Below are 21,721 nucleotides of genomic sequence, written 5' to 3'. Positions count from 1 at the left end.
TTTAATGTTCCGACTATAATGAAGCCTGAAGCGTAGCATATGACTGTGCCTCGATGTGCTGCGCCTAAAGAATTCGTAGTAACGTGTAACGCAGGTCTATCTAGCTAGTACTTGTATTGCACTGTTTATAGACTTTAAACAAGTGTTTGTGTTCCGACAGACTCGAAACGTTATTGTTAGTTTAACTTTCCGCTATTTTTGTGATCGTAAAATAAATGACCAAAAATGATTTTAAACTGCTTCATTCACGCAGTTGAGTCTTCCCTGTGACTAGACAATCTGGTATGTTATTAGACATCGTCACCTAATAACGAACGTCGTTTCCTGATTCATGCGTCATATTACAGTCACGGTGCTACAAAGCGAGCTTTGTGTTCTTGCTTTTACAAGCATAAGACACTGACAAGGTATTTTATCAGCAAGGTTTTAGTCACGGATCAAAGCCAGCTGTTGTCTTGGTCGTAGAGAATCGCTCTGCACTCTTCGACTTGGCCTTAGGACCTTCAAAGACGATGGGAGTTCAGGCTGGCTGGTTTGGGCTACTGGTCACCGTTGCTCTGATTTGCTTGTGGTGTAGCGACTGTAGTTTCGCTTTACCGATTGGTACGAAGGCAAATCCGACCCAAGAGGAGATCGATAAAGTTACTGCTGAACACGCAAAGGTAGGGCGATAAACGTTCTAAACATGATAAGCGTTATAACGATTATTTAAAAAAAAAATACGCTGAGTATACGCAGAGCAGAGTGCAAATGTATCGTGTTTATGGCAATTTTAATTTCGTTAAAATTCTACTTCGAACAGCGGAAATGTTCATCATCTTATATTTGAAGTTCAGAGTGTAGAGCCATTTTACAAGAAGCAGGAATTTGGGCAGAAGCTAAATTGTTGATAACTAATTGTAATTCCCTGTATTCATTAAAATTTAGCGGGAAATATTTTGGGAGAGAACGCGGCTTTTAGTGGCCTTCTCTGTTGTCATCGCCTCGTCATCATCAAGTCCACGCCTTGATTTAATAAGGAAATTGGATCAAAAGAAAACCAGAGCTTTTAAAAATTGCTTGTGTTGTTGTTTAAAAAGACATAAATAAACGTAAAGAATCAGAATGCAAGACAATAATAATACTGTAAAACCACAAGAATTGGGCGTATTTAATTTCAAACGTTTGCTTTCAGGAATGCCTCACTGTCGGTTTGGATAGAGTTTGGCCACAGAAATGTCAGATAACAATCCCTTGGGCCGGGGGGGGGGGGGGGGCACTTTAAAGGTAGTATCAATGCGATATTAAACTCCTCTCTTCCACTTTGTTTTTTGGTGTAGCTGGCATTTTTGGTTCTCTGGGGTCGGGTAAGGGAGGAGGTGGTGAGTATTCCACCCCCACCCCCCCTTCCCTCTTTGCACCATAACTTCGCAAGCTTTGATCTAAGAATTAATTAACTTGGAGGTTAAATAGTACCTCCAAGATATTTCCTTCAAGGTTCTAAAAAATATTAATGTGCGAGGAATACAGAATTACAATATTTGGCTATTTATCAGGTTTACTCGAAAAGAGATCGCGGGTTTACATGGGATTGTAGGAGGAGAGACCCTGGGAGCGGGGTTGTAGGTAAATAAGAACAATGAACGGAAATACGTACAACATACGTAATGTGATACGGCAACATGAAATAAAAGGGAACTAAGAAGGAAATAACAATTGTACTCGATCACAAAGTCAGTAAGTATATCGTAGCTGATAAATCACATTTTATCACGTTTTAATGCCTAAGGGTTCAACCGCAAAGAGAGCTAATGAGGTCAAATGATTGGGAATAATGGTAACTAAGGAACAGGAATGTCCATTACAAAGCCTTTTGATTGGCTACTTCTCAGACCCTTTCGGTTTTCGTTCGGTTCGAGGCCGGAAAATGAAATCGTGTCACTCAATACTTAGACTTGGGAGGTGCATTAACGAGTTTTCAATCGATAACTTTCATAAGTATCTACCAAACCAGTGGATACTTTTGGGATAGTGGTTTTTGAGCGCTCTGATTGGCTACTTAGCCTCCTCCGCTAAATGATGATGATGATAATGATGATGATAATGATGATGATGATGATGATGGATGATGATGATAATGATGATGATGATGGATGATGATGATAATAATGATAATAATGATGATAATAATAATAATAATAATGATAATGATGATGATGCTGATAATGATGATGATGGTCATGATGATAATTCATGGTATAAAGCTATTTCCCAATGGTTGTATAGATCTTTCACAGATCCTGCGTATACTTGCAGCATTTTCGTTGTGCGGTTCCTTGCTTATTGTTTGCATAATATCCGTAAATCATTTGCCTCTAGAAGGTGGTGACATTGGACTACACTAAACGTAACTGCTGATCTTTGGAATTCTTTAGACATTTCCCTACTTAAGACAAATGTCCTCCTTAACAGCATTTAAGCATGGCTTGTCTAAAACCAAATTTTAATTCATAGTTCCTATTTTTAGCGCAGTTTTTTAGCTTGTAATTATTCTTAATTTTTCCGCTTTTCTTTATTTATTCCTATTTGCTATGTTACTTCAATGTTTCTTGATATTTGCTACTCATTGAACGTTTTTTTCTTTTATTTTGTCATTTTTCTTTTTAAGGAACCCTAGTGTATTTACCACTTTAGCAATTACGTTATGTCGATCGGCTTCCTCAAGAAAGATTAACGTTGATTGAATAGCAGTTTACAGATATAGTCTTGTCGGCGACTGCTACAGTATCTAATGCAAAATTTTGCAGGAATGGATGCTTAAATACAGTATGGCCAAACCTGGACAAGCAGTAAACTTAGAAAATGAGATCGCAAAAATCCAGTTCAGAGCGGGACTAAATATAACTGGTAAACTAGACGACGAGACCAAAAGGTTGTTTCTAATTCCTCGATGTGGAGTGCCGGAATCTGAAGATGCCGCACAGGAACACGGCTCCAGCGCCAAGAGGAGAAAGAAACGGTTTACTCTTCAAGGAAGTTACTGGCAAAAGAAGGTGAGAATGATAATTCCTGCAGGCAAGGTCGGTTTTTTTCTAAAAAGATAGTTGGCCGCGTAATGCCGAGTCATCTGCCCTCTTTTTCAGCGCGTCTCGTGGCCTTGCATTTTGCTACTCAAACAATGTTTTCGTGCTCTTCTCGATTCTCTCAACACACGTCGATCTATCTTTGAAGAAGAATAACGTAATAATTACATTTCTTTGCCGTCCACCGCAAAACAACAACGTGAAATGGCAAAATTCAAGGTTTGGCTTTGGTTTCGGCAAATTGCTCTGATGAAAGACTAACGTTTGAAACGTCAGCACTCCAGTCTCTTTATGGTAGCCAAATGACATACATACTTTAGTGTCGCCTCCCCGGTGGGGCTTTTCAGAAACAATAAAAAAACTGCACAGCTATAGTAATAACAAAGCAATTAACTTCAAAATGCGTCACAAAATTCTCTTATTGTGCTTACTAAGAAATTCGGTGTCATAAAATGTCTATTCAAATATACAATAAAAATAAATAAATAAACAAATAACCTTAACATTTGTTTCTATTCCAAAACTGACGCAGCACCACAATTTCATTAGTTACTAACTCTTTTATCTAATTTGTCCAAGCCTGTGCGTATACATATTAACCTTTATTTCGAAATATACTCAGGTAGCCAAAACTTGTGCTATCAGCAACAGCCCTGACAAATAGACTATCTTTGATTCCCTAGGACTTGACCTATCGATTCCTGTCCAGTACTGCAGATCTTCCAGTGGATGTCCAGCGAGATATTCTCAGAAGAATGATCAGCAAATGGGAGAAAGCCAGCACGCTGACCATACGAGAAGCGGACCCGTCAGTTAGTGATGATGACGTCGAAATATTGATATCATTTGTAAGAAGATTCCACGGAGACCCGTATCCCTTTGATGGCCCAGGAGGAACTCTGGCGCATGCGTACTACCCGCATAATAACAGAGGTGAGTTTAGATGCAAAATATGTAGATGGTTTGCATTGCTGTCATGTGGGTGGACAAGACAAAAGAAAATTTGCCCACATAGTTTGCATAAAAATGGTAGTTAACTGCCCAATGAGTAAAATCTTATTGTTCCTGTCAACCAACATGGCTGCCATGACGTCACATGCAAACCATCAATAGAGAGAGGATATTACACGGCTGCGCGAAGATGTGAATTGAGTGAGTCAAATATTGTTTTTAATAAGAGAAAATAAAACTCATCTCTTCAAGCCATATGTTATATCCTCTATATTTTCTTTTTATTATATAGAAAAATCTACCGCTCGCCACTTTTCACCGACTGTTTGCACAAACAACCGTGAAAAAGCGGGAAATGACGTCATCATTATCCTCCCTAGTGAGGGGAAAATACGTCACTCGGGTCCCGGATGTAGTTTCGTTTGAATTTTACAAGTGGTGTACTTTCCAGTAAAACACTACTGTCTATATAACAAATATATATTTGGACGGGGATTCGAACCCACCAACTGAGCTATCAAGCCAACTGGGATGTGAAAATGAATATATGAAAATTCATACAATTGAACTGCTGAAGAAAGGGTGAATAAGTGAAAAATCCTCGCAGTTATTTACGCAACTTAAGCAGTTCGAAGAGAAAGCCTGAAAAAAATTCAGGCTTGAACGGGATTCAAACCCATGACGTCTGCGATGCCGATGCAGTGCTCTACCAACTGAACTATCAAGCCAACTGGGAGCTGGTCATATTGTGAGTTCATACCCGTACCCGTCGGGGTAATGAGATGAAAGTGAAGTTTTTGAAATTCATACATTTGAACTGCGGATGAAAGAATGAATATATGAGAGACTACCCATTTTGGTAACTCAAACAAAAACCTGAAGAATCTAGGTTTGAACTGGAATCGAACCAGTGATAGTTAGGTTGTAATACAACTTTTAGTTGGTTTTAGAGCGGTTTCCAATTGAGTGTCGTAGAACTAAAACCAAAGTAATTACTCTGGCCAATCACAACAAATGTAAACAACACAGCGAGCCGATCAGAATTCGAAGCAAATATATGTAACTGATGCCAAGCGCGGGAAAACGCGTGCGGCGAAAACACGATTGGTTTTGGTTTGAATTCCCATTGGTTGAGAATATGGCGCAAGTTTTGTTAACCAATCACAGAGCGTAGTAATGCAAAACCAAAGCAAATGCGAAATTACTTTCAACACTCAATTTAAAACCGCTCTATGGGTGAGAATTGCGATGTTTCAAAAGGTCTAATAGAAAAAGGTAAACAACCAAACGATGCAGTGCTATGAACGTTACGTAAGGTCCCAAGCGAGGTATGAGCATCTATTTACAAAAACATTCGCTTATAACGCTTAGTTCTGATAAGAGGAAGAATGTAATTATGACACCTCTTGCGTAATGTAACAGTTGCTCGCTCTGGTGGTAGAAGATCATCCAATTCTGTGATTGCGTTTTTGTCAGTAATCCTTTCCCATAATTTCTTAGTCTTTCTTTTCTTTACACTTTGTTCCAGGTTTATCCGGTGACGCCCATTTTGACGATGACGAAGATTTCACCACAGGGACACCAGACGGTATCAACTTGGACTGGGTGGCTGTGCACGAATTTGGTCACAGCATGGGCTTGGAACATTCCAACGTGCGTGAATCTATCATGTATCCATGGTACAAGGGATATTTTCCCAATATCGAGCTTACAAGTGATGATATTAAAGGAATACAAGCGCTGTATGGTAAGCAGGCGGAGTTCTCTAGTAGCTAGTGCGCCGGTGTTATGTCTCAAATTGGAAGTTGGTAGTTCACAAGAGGAAAAAATAAAACTTTGGGAAACTAGAAATTAAACTTAATATTTTAAAATGAAAATGAACCATAAAAACGTTTAGACTATCCTCGTGACACCATTTTCAAGTTAAAACCGTCTCCGTCATCGAAATTTGAAATAGTCATTCTTTGCAGTTCACGTGTTTAGGGAATTTCCAGTAAATTTAAAGCATTTTTTCTTCTTTAAAGCACACACCGTCAGAGTCGCGGGATTGTTGAGTTTAATAGATTATTAAATCGTCTAAGTTCTGTTTAAATTTTTTTCCTAGGAGAAACTCTGAGAGTTGCTCAAAAAGAAATTAGAAAAATGTGTCGCTTGTCTGAACCTTGATACAGGGACCCGAGCTGATAATGATGATGATGAAGATGATCATGCGCTTACAGTTAGCTTGCCTCACTCGTTAACTGAACAGTTAGCTCGTTATTTTGCTGTTGCAAACTAACGGTTACAGTGTTAATTTCTTTCTTTAGGGAAGCCAACTCCAACACCAGCAGAGACAACCACAGAGACCCCAACAACAACGAAAGCTACCACCACAGAGACACCAACGACACAACCAGAAACAACAACGAAAGCCAGTACCACAGAGACACCAACAACACAACCAGATACAACAACGAAAGCTACTACCACAGAGACACCAACAACACAGCCGGACACAACAACAAAAGCCAGTACCACAGAGACACCAACGACGCAACTGGATACAACAACCAAGGTTACTACCACAGAGACGCCAACAACACAACCAGATACAACAACGAAACCCAGCACCACAGAGAGACCAACAACACAGCCAGAAACAACAACGGAAGCTACTACCACAGAGACACCAACAACACAGCCGGATACAACAACCAAGGCTACTACCACAGAGACACCAACAACACAGCCGGATACAACAACCAAGGCTACTACCACAGAGACACCAACAACACAGCCGGATACAACAAACAAAGTTACCACAAAGGCCACCACTCAAATATCCACAGAAAGCCCAACCCCTCCGCTTCCTGTTTTGGAAATTTGCAGAGTGGAGAAGTTTGACGCGTTCGTGATGGGAATTGACAGGAAGACATATGTGTTTAGCGGGGACTATTTTTGGGTGCTGGAAGTGAGGCTTGGCGTGGAAAGTGGACCAACAAAGATAACATCGAAATGGAAGGAGCTCAGAACACCTATTGACAGTGCTTATACCAACTGGGACGGACGCTTCGTATTCTTCAAAGGATACCAGTGAGTGTTTTATTAGACCTTAACATTGTGCTCATAAGTCACAACCTGGCGAATAGCGCGTCTTATATGGGTGGCGTGATCTGTGGTTTCTCGTTTTTTCTGTTTTACCTGTACTCTTTTTTGTTTTCTTCATTGGCAACGAAAAAAGAGCGCTTTGGATTCTAATATTAGGTAAAAATATAAAGGCGAAATTTGACTTCAAGTTTTTAGCGAAGTACTAAGAAGAGATATTTCCCAGGAGGCTTCATTTAGTTACTCTCTGAGAGACGAACTTAATGCAGTTATTTTGTTTTGAATGATGATAGCTAAGCCATTTTGTGGTTTCAAAAAGACAAGATCACCTTCCTTACCAGGACTTGTTTTCGCAACTACGCCGTACTCACAAAAACGCGTAGAAAAATGGCGACGTCTATCTCGTTTTCCCGCTAAAATGACACTGGTTCACGCGCTCACGCTTTTGTTTATTGGAAAAACTTGTAGTTGTACTCGTACCCGCACTAGAGTCTAATGGTTTCCATTGTCGCTTCGCTTATTGGTCTCTTTAGAATTCTTTCAATTTTTTAATGTCCCCCATGACTTGACTGTTTATTAAGCTTCACAAACAGATGCAAAAGTGCTTTTGAGACTGTGGATGAGATCCTAAAGTGAAACCATTCGATAAAGAGCTCAGAATTGAGCAGGGTTGTAATGCTGTTTATTATGCTATTCACGATGGTTGTAACTTTTGACTTTGTGGACAGATTCTAATCAAAATAAAATTAATAAATAAATAAATATAAATAAATTTAATGCTTATATAGCGCAAAATTCATCATATCTATATGATCTAATGCGCTTTACAATTATTAAAAAAATATATCGACGTACCCTCCATTTACAATTGAGCAATGAGTACCTTTCAGTCGTGTTCAGTTTGTTTTATTATCCACTTGTGTGTATTTGCAGATACTGGAAGTACTTCGACCAGAGACTTGAGGAAGGTCCAAGAGACATATCCAAACTTGGACTGCCATCCGACCTGCATGACCTTGATGCAGCTTTCATTTGGGAGGGAAATTATAGGACGTATTTCTTCAAAGGAGATAATTACTGGCGCTACAACGAGAACTACAAGACTGTAGATGCAGGCTACCCAAGGCACATATCAATTTGGGGTGAGCGGCTGCTATATTAAGTTGTAATATTATGGATATATGCCTTGAGTAATGACACAACCTTATAAACTGTGTATTGTTGATGAGCGATTATGAGGTTGCATAGCCAATTTGCCGAGTAGGTTTTCAAGCTCTTCATTGTCACTTTGTTTTCCTAGCCACCATCTTTGACTAGGAGTAAATCAGAGGAGAATTGTGACCAGTAAATATTTTCCGTTGAGAAAGCGAGCGCGTTACATCTGACGTCATTTTTATTGTCTGTACCCTTATAGACAATAACTACGGGTCAATTAGTGCACGGGAATTTTGACAGTTATTGTAAAAATGTCCTTATTTTTCTTTAGATGATAATTTGTCTTTTCACTGCTGTTTAAGGTCTCCCTCATCCTATAAACTCTGCTATGTCCTGGAGTGGAAACAGGAGGACCTATTTTTTCAGAGACGCGGATTATTGGAAGCTGGATGACGGTACACTGACCCTCGTGAGTGGATACCCCCGTGACATCACAAAAATATGGATGAGCTGTCCAACCTAAAAAATATTATTCAGTGATTAGGATTTATCAAGCATTTATCTAAAGCTGAACTTTTAATTATTTAGTAGATAGTGTTAACGTTAAAGTTCCTAGGGCTAGATACACGAAGTCCTCCACTGCAAAGATGTATTCTGTGTTTGTTTCTTGACAATGGCCTCCTGTTAGACTTAAAAATAAACTATTGTTAAAAGGGCACTGTCGCGGCCATTTTGTTATATTTTCGTCAAAACTCCTCAAATAGTTGACAAAGTACCCTTTTTCTAACATGAAATTGCTGTTAGAGCACCGGGAAGAAAATATTGAGTGATTTTCCGAGAAAAAATAAACAATAAACAGTTTTTTGGCGACCTCTGTACAATATAAAGGGGCAGTGTCACCGACATTTTTGGTGTCACTTTGAATAGCCAAAAAATGAATGGTATCATCAAAATAATAGTTCAGTTTTGTTATCAATAACCCTACTAATGCACAGAAACTAGTATAGGATAGCCAGGATGGGAATGATTGAAAATCTCTTAATATTTTCTTTTCGGGGCACTAGTAGCAATTTCATGTTCACAGAAAAGAGGTTCGTTGTGAAATATTTTTAGCAGTTTTGGCCAAAATACAGCAAAGTCGCCGTGACAGTAGCCCGTGAAGAAGCGATACTTAGCCTACAATTTAACTTAGGAGGGATTGAATCTAGCTCCTGATGCTTACTCGGTAAAATGCTGTTTATGCTGACATATATATACCTTAAGTGGGCATCTTTACAGAAAGCAGGTACTACTTCTTCTCTTTCGTCGAAAGTAATATTTTTTATTCACGTTCAAACCTGTTTTAAACAGATAGCATATTAAAACAATAAAATGCTACAAGATCTTTACAAATGCTATTCAATTTTTGAAACAGCACAATTAACTGACACTTCTAAATTCATTTCTGCTGGCTGGCATTACTTGTATTACGATCATGGCAAGAGAGCAGTTATCATATTCTGCTGTACCTACATAGTGTCTTAAGGTCCTGGATAAATTTACGTCCACCACTATTCGATTTTGCGTTGGAACCTTATCTCCTCGTATGTAAGGACGGAATCGACAGACCTTCCACCACCACTCCCCTCCCCGGTAACTTCCACATTGAAGTGAAGGGGAATGTCGTCAGAAGTCTGTTTGCAACTTCAAAAGAATATTATAAATTCTAAAAAGACTAGAAAGAATTTGCTCGAATAAGTCATTTTCACTTAATAAAGAGATGCCAGACTCCTGCGACAATGGCAAGTAATTCTTAACCTATTTTTCCAGAATCAATCTCGGTAGTATTGAATAGCCCTTTTCACGGTTGATTTTGCTGATTTGCATTACAATGTTATCGAACGCGGATGCGAGGCAATTTCGGGCTAAAACTACAAAATAGCCCGAAATTGCCTCACATACATGCTAGATTTCATTTTAATTCAAATGAGCAGAGTTAACCGTGAAAAGGGCTATTGTGCAAACGTTTCTACTTTTTATTAAGCTAACGTTTCTCAAACTGTTCTAAACAGCGAAGCATTAAAGTACAGCTAGATAGCCAATAACCTTTCATGATGCTGATCTGACTCGACAATAGCAGATTAGCAGCCCCCAAATCTTTTATCTTCTTGATGAGGTCAGGCGTGATAACCTTCCAACGATTTCAAAGCCAGGTCGGCACAAACAAAACACGACTTCATCGTTAAAATAAACTGTCATTTGAACGACTACGTCAATATTCCGTGACCATATAAACACTCAATATGCATCAAATTGTTAATACTGTTCATTTGTGGGTTTAAAATTGCCTTCTCTGGCCGCATTACATGATGACCTATGGTTACATGACTTGGCGCGTAATGCCCGTGAAGAATTGCCAGCGTGCCATTCAAATTTATAATTAATTTATTCAGTCACGAAGATAGCCAAATTTGATGGAGAATTAGAAGGAATTTAGTATATAACGTGGCGCTTAGCCCGGCACTCATGCAGAGGGAGAACTGGGTTTCGCGAGCGACGCGGAAAGGGCGAATGGACGAAGTCAGGGATCCCTTCAGGATACTTCGGCGAATCCCTGATCCACTTGCTCAGGCTCCCCAAGCTTTCTACCTTTATGCGCCTCAAATAAACTTCATATTTTCGAGCCTGATATCTCACAGGATTATTGTAAAGGGAATTGAAGAAAAAAATTATTTAGCCGCTCAAAGCCGGAAAGGTAAGACTTATCGGAGAAACAAAGAGGTCACACTGGAAAGAAGTACTCAAAATGCTTTGAATGTTTTTTTTTTGTCTGACACTCGAGAACATATGAAGGTCACAACAGATAGGGAAGATGCAGGAGGAGGGTTAAAGATTACTAGCTCAGGGAGCTTACTCTCCTTACTATTAGTATTTACGAAAACATCGTTTATTTTACCTTAAGTAAAGGTCTTTGTCAAGTTAACTTAGCGTTCTCGTAGACAAAGAAGTAGAACACCGGCACATTTTTCCTAAAGCTCACTGTTGCTCGCTCCCTGGGCCTTTTGAGCCAGGGCCTTAAGATTGGGACCTGGGTTGCCTCGAGCCCCCTCCTTCCTGTGCCCCAACCCAGATTTAATAACCGCATGGCATTTCTTCCATGTTTCCTCTGTCTAGTCTGGTTATGAGTAAATCTGACAATGTTTTACTTATATTCACGTGTCAAATTACGCCAAGTTATAAAGTGTGCTTTGTTTTCCAACGCTCTGCATCTGGCGCTTACTACCTCGCTGTTGAGTTTGTCGTTTCGTCTTGTTTGCACTTATAACGTAACAAGATCAGTCGGAAGCCTACTACACTGGGCTCTGTGTCTCTCTAACTCTACGCTGCGATGAAGATGAAAGCTCAAGCGGGCTGGCTGTGGCTGCTGGTCATCTTTCCTTTGCTTTGCTTGTGGTGCAGAGACTGCTGTTTCGCCTCACCGATCGGTACGATTGCAAATCCGACGAAAGAACAAATTGCCAGCGTTACTGCAGAGCACGCCAGGGTATGTCCATAAACATTTGAAGGTTTTTATATATATTTTACTGAGATTGATTTTCTCCATAGGCGGGTGCCCTTGGACATTTTGTTTAAATTTCCTCCTCGACTCTCCCCTCCCAGGTCAAAATGTCGTTTAACCCAACCAGTGTCCTTTAACGTCACTCTATCACAATGCATTTGCACCAGGGTGGGGAGACGGGGGGTAGGTACTCCTTTGCAAGACCTATACGTGTGCGTGCCGCTACTTGGGATATCTGATCTAGAACGGGGTGCAAATACGATTTAGCACGTCACGCTACCATTACATATTCGACACCAGGGATGTAAAATTGCAAGCGACAGAAACCTCAAAGTACGGGGTGAGAGTTCAAAGAACTTACTGTAAAGAATTTATAGAGAAGCGCAACTGGGGGTTTTAAAATCTAGTAAATTTCTTGGACGTGGTACGTCCATATTGAACAAATTGCCTGTTTCTTGAACGAGGGGTATCGCTTCTAGAACGTACCGGGTACAGTTGGGATGTAAAAGGCAAAACGAAAATATTCGTGAGCTGCGTAGCATTCATATAAAAACTAAAAAAGTTGTGTAATTGCTGGAGAAATGCCAAAACTTAGAACAAATTCCAAACGTTTTTGGGCTTATCCCTTCATCAGTGGAAGTCAAGTGTGGATTCGTTGAAAACGTGCCATGTTTGAAATTCAGTAGTTGGGGGCCGGAGTCCGGTTCCATAAAGCATCTATGATAAATTCTCCCAACTAATACAGTGAGGAGTATAAACACGAACGTTGGCCGATATTCCTTTGCTCGGGGCAGTTGAAACCTTACAATCTTTATGAAAAGAATAAGTGGGACGAAAATCAAAAGTTTGTTTACTTTTCTGTATTTTGAACCAGAAAGTCGAAGATTTTGACCTTGAATAAATCCTAGTGTGGAAATACGAGGTGAGCTGGATTATCCAGATTTCTTCCACAAGGCTAGCAAGACCGGGGAACTTTAAGGACAGTAGTGCTCACTTTAGCACTCTAAAACAAATATAATAATTATAATTTTTTTTCATTTCTGAGGTGGATTAAGGTCCACTGTTGATCTGTGCTTGTGATCATGCCGTCCGTAGAGTATACATTCACACCAGATCATAAGAACCTTGTGTGTCTTGAAGCCGTAACGTGTGTTTAGGATTATTTTCATGGTTTTGGCTGGGAATCATAGTAGACCAGCACCCTTTAAAAGCTCTGTTTTTACTGGACCCTGATAACCTGCAGCTGCATTGTTTGTTTAGGGCTGTGAGCATTGTTCTGTTGTTCATTTTTTTGTTCTCTCGACCAACCTCGATTGCGATTGGCCAGCCAAGAGCATGTACTAGCAATTACTTATGTGGTCAGATTGTGGTAGGAATAGGCTGGGTTGTCCTTGGCACCCTAGCACAATCTGACCATGATTAATTGCTGGACTAGGAGGGAGTTACAGAGTTAGACTGAAATTTGATTTGCACATTATAAATAGCCGCTTCATTAACTGACATAATGCTAAAATTACTTTTTAGAGATGGATGGACCATTACAAGATAGGTGCGAGGGAAAGCCTTATTAATTTTAATGACAAGATCGCTAGAGTCCAGGCCTTGGCAGGCATAAATGTAACCGGGAAGCTAGACGATGAAACTAAGAAGTTGTTTATAATTCCTCGGTGTGGAGTCTATGAGGAAGAGGACTCGCCACAACGGCTATCTGATGCAAATCAGGGAAGACGAAAACGGTTTAATCTTCAAGGATCTTATTGGCAAAAGAAGGTAAGCGTAGAGTAGGTAGAGCTACCAGACACAAGAATTTTATCTACCTATCCTTAGGTAGAGCTGTAGGAACCATGACAAAACGTCATGAACTGTGTATTAAGATTGTACCAGAAGAAAATGCCAAATTTGTACAGTCGAACCTCTATTAAGCGACCACCCTCGGGGAATTGCTTAGTGGCCGCTTAATAGAGGTTCGTCAGAAGTAAACACGAGGCATGGTAGAATCTTCACTTTATTAAGTATAACTACAAATCGTATAAAGTGTGAAGTATGAAAACACAAAATAGCCCACAACGTCAACGAAAACAACAAGAGTTAATACAGTATGCAATTATCAAACAACTGTATTTTGTTAAAACACGAAGAACAGTAACTCTTTGAGGCCTAATTGAACTTCTTGCTTGCCACCCCCCTCCCCGCCCCCCTCCATCCCCCGTTAAAGAACGAAAATTTAGTAACCGCCAGTTAGATCATTTACGGTGGTTGCATTTTACACCTTCAAGCAAATTCCATTCAAGTGGCTTCAATCTTCGTTTCTTGCCTGATGATGGTCTCCATAGCGACAATACACTTCGAAACATATATTTCAATTTGCTTGAATATCGAGCCGCGAAATGGAATCCTTCTGTTTGAAAGCACTAAACAATATTGTGCGAACTCCGAGTCACCGACTCAGGTTCATATCTGGTTGAGCCTGTTGGTCGTTTTTTCTCTTTTCCCTTAGACTAACATTGACAGCACATGTGCAGCAAAATTCCAATGGTCTATCGGGAATATAAAGGCCATGGTTTTGGTATTGCAATGTTATATATCATACTGTACACTTGCCACAAGTCGACGAACATCCTGTAAAGACATGACACATTCATAAATGAAGACCAGCGATCAACGAGACACTTATTAAGTCTCGAGAAATCGACTGGACTTTACGAAAACCGTGACATTTAAGAACACCTGAGTGTACTGCCCATTGACCGGCTTAGTTTGTGAAAACTTCCTGCTGATGGCTTCCAATACAACTGTCCAATCAAATGTAAGAACTATGGAGACGGAGGTGGAACTTGACATCCCGCCTCTCACAGCTCTTGTCTTTTTTTATTGGACATTTGGAACGGGGAAATTGACAGAAACGTTGACGAAAGAAAGTTGTCAGAAAGATGACCAAATAGTCGTAAAAATTAATGCAGTTCTTTGTAAAGTTGCAACAGTACTGCGTGCAGAACAACCAACGCAGAGCTGAAAGTACATCTAGATCAAAAAATGAGCCGTTTCTTATTGACAGTGCTAGTTATTTTTCTTCCCGATTTCCTAGGAATTGACCTATCGATTCCTGTCCAGTACTGCAGATCTTCCAGTGGATGTCCAGCGAGATATTCTCAGAAGAATGATCAGCAAATGGGAGAAAGCCAGCACGCTGACCATACGAGAAGCGAACCCGTCAGTTAGTGATGAGGACGTTGAAATATTGATATCATTTGGAAGAAGATATCACGGAGACCCGTATAATTTTGACGGTCCAGGAGGAACTCTAGCGCATGCGTACTATCCGCATAACAACAGAGGTGCGTATTGACTTTTCCAATCCTACGAACAAACCTTGACTCCATGGAATAAACGTACGTGATGTATATTTTAAGCCTGGTGCATGAATTAGAATGATGTATATATTATTCAAGGCGTTACACAGGCAAACTCAGAAAAAGGAAATCCAAGCCAAGGCCATTTACTAGGTTCATGGGACATCTTACCAGCTTTTGCTTACTGTGCCGATCACTAATCCTCAGCAATTGTACACTATTAATGCTTAAACTTGTATGATTTGTTCTAGGCTTATCCGGTGACGCCCATTTTGATGATGACGAGGATTTCACCACAGGGACACCAGACGGTATTAACTTGGACTGGGTGGCTGTTCACGAATTTGGTCACAGCATGGGTCTGGAACATTCCAACGTGCGTGAATCCATCATGTATCCATGGTACAAGGGATACTTTGAAAACATCGAGCTTACCAGTGATGATGTCAAAGGAATACAAGCGCTGTATGGTAAGCAGGCGGAGTTCTCCAGTAGCTAGTGCTCCGGACTCATGGCTCGATTTGAAAGTTGGTAGTCCACAAGAGGAAAAAACAAAACTTTGGGAATCTCAAAAAAATTAAATCTGTTGGGTAAAAAGTAAAAAAATCGGGCAAACGTTCTTAATCCGAAATAAATGAAAATTTAACTAAAATTTTGTAAAGTGTAAACGAGCCATGAAAACAAAACAACGTTCAGACTAATGACTAATGACGCCATTATTAAGTTCCAATACACACCATTATTTTAATGAGATATCTTGGTGCCCATTTCCTACACTTTGGAGCTAGAAGCTGAACTGCAGATGAACCAGACAGGTGAGATCAGACGACAGCTAGAATATTGAAGGCGCCTCTGAATGCCGTCTCACTCCATGTACAATCTCACCCCACCCCACCCAGACCAATGACGGCACAAGGAGCTCAGCTCGATTTTTTAACAATTCTTGAACCCCTCTTCCCTCCTCTTCCTATCCTTTTAGGGAACAGGAAGAGAAATGACCCTGAGAACTTGGTTGCCCCAAAGCACTGTGTTTTCCCTTTGGAAGCCTTATAGGAGCACAAGAACCCTTTGAGTTTAGATAGATCAGTATACGCCATCTGTTGCATTTTTTGTTGTTTATTTTTAATTATTTATTCATTTATTTTGTTTTTATTCTCATTTTTAATATAACTACGCCTTAAGTTATTTTTTCTGGTTTTAGGGAAGCCGATCCCAACCCCTGAACAGACCACCACAGAGACACCAACAACAAGGCCGGATACAACAACCAAGGCTACTACCACAGAGACACCAACAACACAGCCTGATACAAGAACCAAAGTTACAACAAAGGCTACCACTCAAATATCCACAGGAATCCAAACCACCCCGCTTCCTGTTTTGGAAATTTGCAAAGTGGAGACGTTTGACGCGTTCGTGATGGGAATTGACAGGAAGACATACGTGTTTAGCGGGGACTATTACTGGGTGCTGGGAGTGAGGCTTGGCGTGGAAAGTGGACCAACAAAGATAACATCGAAATGGAAAGAGCTCAGAACACCTATTGACAGCGCTTACACCAACTGGGACGGACGCACCGTGTTTTTTAAAGGAAACCAGTAAGTGTTTTATTTACGCTAAAATAGATATACTTTTAAGGACAGTGCCTACTTTTGTTACTCCACATACGTTCTGTGCATCTTGATATACTCGGGTTTCCTATGGGTGGTGCCTAGTAATACAGGGATATTTTTGCGCTGTTTAAAACTATGCTGAGAAAGCAGAACTTAGCAAGCACTCTTGGTTTCCAAACAGAAAACTTGGTAACCTTGCATTTTTCAGAGAGAAAGCTTTAATTTGGAGAAAAACGCCATACATTGCTCTGTATTTTACTGCTTTTTAGAATAATTGTTGCTTAATTATCTCTGAAAATGCGTGGTCCCCCCAATTTTCTTTTTGGATTTCAATAGCCCTTGCTAAGATCTGCTTTTCCTGCATAGTCATAAACTGCGCAAAAACACTTCTGTATTAGTAGGCACTGTCCTTAACGTTGTGCCCATAAGTCAAAACTTGGCGGATTGTGTGGGTGGCGGACGCACCGTGTTTTTGAAAGGAACCGGGTAGGTGTTCACAGACACGTAATTATTAATATTTCACTGGTCCGCCGGTTCCTTTAAAATTCCTTTTCTAGTTTTCTGAAACTAAAAATAAGTGTTCTCGGCCATGTGTGTGCAAGATGGAAATCAATTGCAAATGATGCCTTTGAGAAAGTCACTCGATATCTTTCCTTTAGTGTTCTGGGGGCATTTTGTGTAGTACAAAGGGTGCTTAATTTAATTTCTGGTACTTAAGTTTAATCTTCACCAATAGACGTAAAGTTCCTTCACTGCCAAAAAGAACCAAGCATAATCAGCAACATATACCTGTTCTTGAGCGTTTCACTTCTAGAGTGAACTGATTCGATTAAACCTGATTTGGCCATTCAAATGGAACTGCTGGAATTGTTTGTTGAGAACTTTGGTTAATCCGAAGTCTGTGCGTTTTGCAGGTACTGGATGTATGCTGGCTCCAGACTTGAGGAAGGTCCCAGAGATATCAGTAAATACGGTCTGCCATCAGACCTGCAGAATCCAGACGCAGCTTTTGTTTGGGCGGGCAATAAAAAGACTTATTTCTTCAAAGGGAATAACTATTGGCGTTACAACGAGAAAAACGCCGCTGTGGATGCTGGCTACCCAAGGCCTATTTCAGTTTGGGGTAAGAAACCTGCGCGAATGTTACGGTGCTGGCTAGGGTCCCTGCCCTGTTCACGTTTGGTTGAACTTCGCTATATTCATTTTCACTGTTCATTTTGGTGTCCAGACACCTCACCTTACTTGTTAGATAAAGTGCAGTGTATTCCGTACTGTCTTAAACTTCGCATTTGCCCAGCCATTTCACCTTACTAGACTTGTTTGATACCGTACTGTCTTAACCCTTGCATGTTTACCTCCTCATTTCACCAGCTTTAACGTGGGACGGCACAAAAATCATCTGAGTGTAGAAGACCTCAAGTCAAGAGCCTCTTTCTGATCAATCCAAACAATAATTAACCCATTTTAGATTTGTATGCTTAATGTTGGCCTTTAAATGAAGGCGAAACTGAAGTTGTCGTTGGAGTTGTTTTAATACAAATCTCAACGTTTTCTACACGGTGTTGATCACGTTGTTGTTATAGTAGCTAGGCTGCATTCACATATTAAAAATTCGGTCTGAGGTTTGTATCAAACAAGTCAACTTTGACTTTTTTATGGTAGATGCAACAGATAATCATACCTGTTATTTCCGACAGACGCAAGTTTATTCCATTTTTTTCGGCGGATTGATAAATAAACAATTGACTTAATTATTGGGTACATGTTATGGGGTCTGTTATGCTTTGGTGTTTGCTTTATAGTCGAGTGTTTGCATGTGTATTGTATGTTTTGATGAAAACTGTATCTTTTCATTCCCTATGGTGATTTGCTTTTGAATTCTTATTGAAGCTCTTGATCGTCCCATAAACTCCGTTATGTCTTGGAGTGGAAACAAGCGAACCTATTTCTTCAAAGATGCTGATTATTGGAAGCTCCTGAATGATGCTGTTCCACTCGAAATGGCGCCTGGATACCCACGAGACATCACCAGAATATGGATGAAATGTGCCACCTAATAGATTCCTGGCAGGTCTGCTGTAAGGGGGCAAGCGTTAATCATAAGACAAACCTGAACACTGCGATTACTAACTTTTGTTTTACCTGTCTGTTCGTATCCAGGATTAAATCGAAGTTTTGTAGAATAGCTTACCACAACAAGAATTTATTCTTGTCGGTAACATGATTCTGAATTTTTCGACAAAATACTAACACACCAGCTTCCTGACAAGTTTGGTTTAAAGTAGAGTCTTTTAATGCAATAGGTCATCTATAAAATGTAGAGATCTTTAATTGAATTAAACAGAGTATAACTCACCTAGCAAATAAAATGTGAGTATAATTTCTGTTTGTGTAACTGTGATCATTCGAGTAAGGACGCTTCCAGAGTGAAACTTCGATCTCGCAATCTGATTGGCTTTGCAGACACGTCCCATTTATACATACAGCAATAGACAATCGCAGGAACGTAGTATTATCAACCAGCCATACTAGCTGCTTGTATGGGTTATGGGCTTCGACGATCACAAATTGCTTTTTTGACAACAGTAATTATATTCATTTTTTCACGAGCGTTGATGGGATGAAATAGAAAATACCCGACGGGAATCGACAGCTGGCCATTCAAATAAACAAAATGGAGAAGCAACACTTTCTGTGATTTGACACCGCTATTCGTTGTCCATGGTGGAAAACTACGACCTGATTGAGTCTAAATGAAATCTAGAATACCAAGATACCGCTTTTCGCACATGCACGCGAAGCTTGGTTTTCCCGAGAGTCTAAAATGGAAATTAAAAACAAAAATATAACAACAACAACAACAGCAACAGGCAATAAGGATGATTAAGATGATTTAAAGTCTCGTGGAGATCTAAGATGTGTCTTACTTTCCCAATACTAGTTCTAAAAGTGGTGTTTATGACGAAGCGGAAAACTTAACATAAGACTCCTGTTTACATCAAACATTGCAGTTTACCAGAAACAGTATAACATGTTCCTGTACAGTGCGCGCGCGCCCGTACGAGGTTGGGGAGAGAGCGTTCGCCTTTTTTGGCCATGCACGCGTTCCTACTGCATAGCGTATGAATTTAGGATCTTCTACCAGCATGAAAGGTTGATCGTAAAAGTTTCAGGAAAAGCTGTTTGACGAAACACTTGGGATGTGTTCTTGGGTCCAATATAATTTTCCGATTTTCCGTTCGACAGCAAGTGTAAGCGGTAAGCGGATGTTGATGCCGGCGTAACCCAGAGCATAACCCTAAGCCGCCTTACCGTGAGTCGTGAAAGACAAACCTATAGAAGCTTTTAGAGGTTAACCGCGGAAAATATATATACATCACGAGTTTGACTAAGAGATGAATGGAGTCACTTCCTTGTTATAGCAGAAACCTTATAAGGGAAAGAACTAATACGATGGCCACTGTTGTTCGTCCGGATTCCTGATGGTACTTGCGTAGGATGTTTTAAACGTGAGCAGAGGGACTCAGGGGCTGAATAGAGTATTGATAAGGATTTTAACTGATAAGCACTTAGCGTTACCAGTTATTGGCGGCTAGTTTTTATTATTTCCGTCCGTTTTAATACTAGCTAGAAATGATTATTTTGGATAACCATAAAAACAGGCGGTGATTTTAAGAAAGAGAAAGCAATATTATCTCAACTGATTAATATAAGTGAAATAGTCCGGCAAAACTGTTGTACTCGCACAGGACTCACCAAGCCACAAAAAAGATCAGGATCGTTGCTGTTAGCCAGCCAGCTCAGCCAGCCAGTTGTTTGCTAACGGGAAATTAATGCTCCAGTGACTCAAGTCTTAAAGCCAATAAATCTGGTGTTTACCCCTCTACCCCTAAACTAGCCTGTGAAGCCGGGTGGTACTGTCCGAGCGGGAATATAAAACTTCGGCGGCAGAGTCGCCATGAGCGGCATAAGTATTTAAGCTTTGCAGCTTGTGGGGTCGTGTGTAAAAAAAGAAAGAAAGAAAGAGAGAGAGAGAGAGAGAGAGAGAGAAAGAAAGCCGGAAAGAAAGAGAGAAAGAAAGAAAGAAAGAAAGAAAGAAAGAAAGAAAGAAAGAAAGAAAGAAAGAAAGAAAGAAAGAAAGAAAGAAAGAAAGAAAGAAAGAAAGAAAGAAAGAGAGAAAGAAAGAAAGAAAGAAAGAAAGAAAGAAAGAAAGAAAGAAAGAAAGAAAGAAAGAAAGAAAGAAAGAAAGAGAGAAAGAAAGAAAGAAAGAAAGAAAGAAAGAGAGAGAAAGAAAGAAAGAAAGAAAGAGAGAAAGAAAAAAAAGAATAATTACAAAATAAGACTTTAAAATTTGCAATGTAAGGTCTAATCTAGTTTAAACAAAAATTTACAGCTAATAATTTACCTAATTATTGACATTAAAAATACAAAACTGAATGCAAGGCTGGCACTACGGCAAAGGGCAGATTTATTAGTGGCCAATATTTCGACTAATAGAATTAGTCTTCCTCAGGGCCAGAGCTATACTGAAGGAAAATATAATAACGGCTCCTTAAATTAAAGTTTGAAAAATACATGGAAAAACATGATTGGCTAACACATGATATGATGACAGCGGGAGGCATTGATGGTGGGTTGTAGTTCGAGAGGGATAAGTCGCATGTCCGCAGAAGAGTGACCTGGTAAGTTGAAGTGTGTAGGGACTGCTGCTGTGGAGTTGGCGTGATGTGGGTTGTTTGTCGCTTGTCTGTGTTCTGTGAACCTTTCACGGATCGTGCGTTTGGTTTCCCCTATATACAGTCCCTACACACTTCAACTTACCAGGTCACTCTTCTGCGGACATGCGACTTATCCCTCTCGAACTACAACCCACCATCAATGCCTCCCGCCGGAAGGCACGCGAGGCTTTTCTAATTCATAGAGGGAAAACGTTATCTCCAGAAGGCATTAACAGGAAAAACGAACGCT

At 40.1% G+C, this 21,721-nt stretch overlaps 2 protein-coding genes across 2 annotated transcripts; both read left to right on the top strand.

Annotated features, from left to right (window-relative positions):
• Positions 1 to 8: 8 nt before the first annotated feature.
• Positions 9 to 10,575, top strand: LOC146487794 (uncharacterized). The gene is made up of 7 exons (XM_085127187.1): positions 9 to 662; positions 2,787 to 3,032; positions 3,746 to 3,995; positions 5,542 to 5,760; positions 6,320 to 7,085; positions 8,031 to 8,239; positions 8,615 to 10,575. The coding sequence occupies exons 1-7, from the start codon at positions 513 to 515 to the stop codon at positions 8,773 to 8,775; spliced, it is 2,001 nt and encodes a 666-aa protein (XP_084983313.1). The 5' UTR covers positions 9 to 512; the 3' UTR covers positions 8,776 to 10,575.
• Positions 10,576 to 11,410: 835 nt separating this feature from the next.
• LOC146487793 (stromelysin-1-like) lies at positions 11,411 to 19,137 on the top strand. Its single transcript, XM_085127233.1, has 7 exons — positions 11,411 to 11,775; positions 13,315 to 13,560; positions 14,876 to 15,125; positions 15,392 to 15,610; positions 16,342 to 16,738; positions 17,668 to 17,876; positions 18,644 to 19,137. Exons 1-7 carry the CDS (start codon positions 11,620 to 11,622, stop codon positions 18,808 to 18,810), a joined length of 1,644 nt encoding a protein of 547 aa, XP_084983359.1. The 5' UTR covers positions 11,411 to 11,619; the 3' UTR covers positions 18,811 to 19,137.
• The last annotated feature ends 2,584 nt before the right edge of the window (positions 19,138 to 21,721 follow it).

The sequence above is a fragment of the Pavona decussata genome, unplaced genomic scaffold (genome assembly GCF_977016875.1).
Source record: "Pavona decussata unplaced genomic scaffold, jaPavDecu1.1 SCAFFOLD_13, whole genome shotgun sequence".
Taxonomy (NCBI): Eukaryota; Metazoa; Cnidaria; class Anthozoa; order Scleractinia; family Agariciidae; genus Pavona; species Pavona decussata.
Note: the sequence above shows the minus strand (reverse complement) of the source record. Positions and strands in the feature narration are given on the sequence as shown.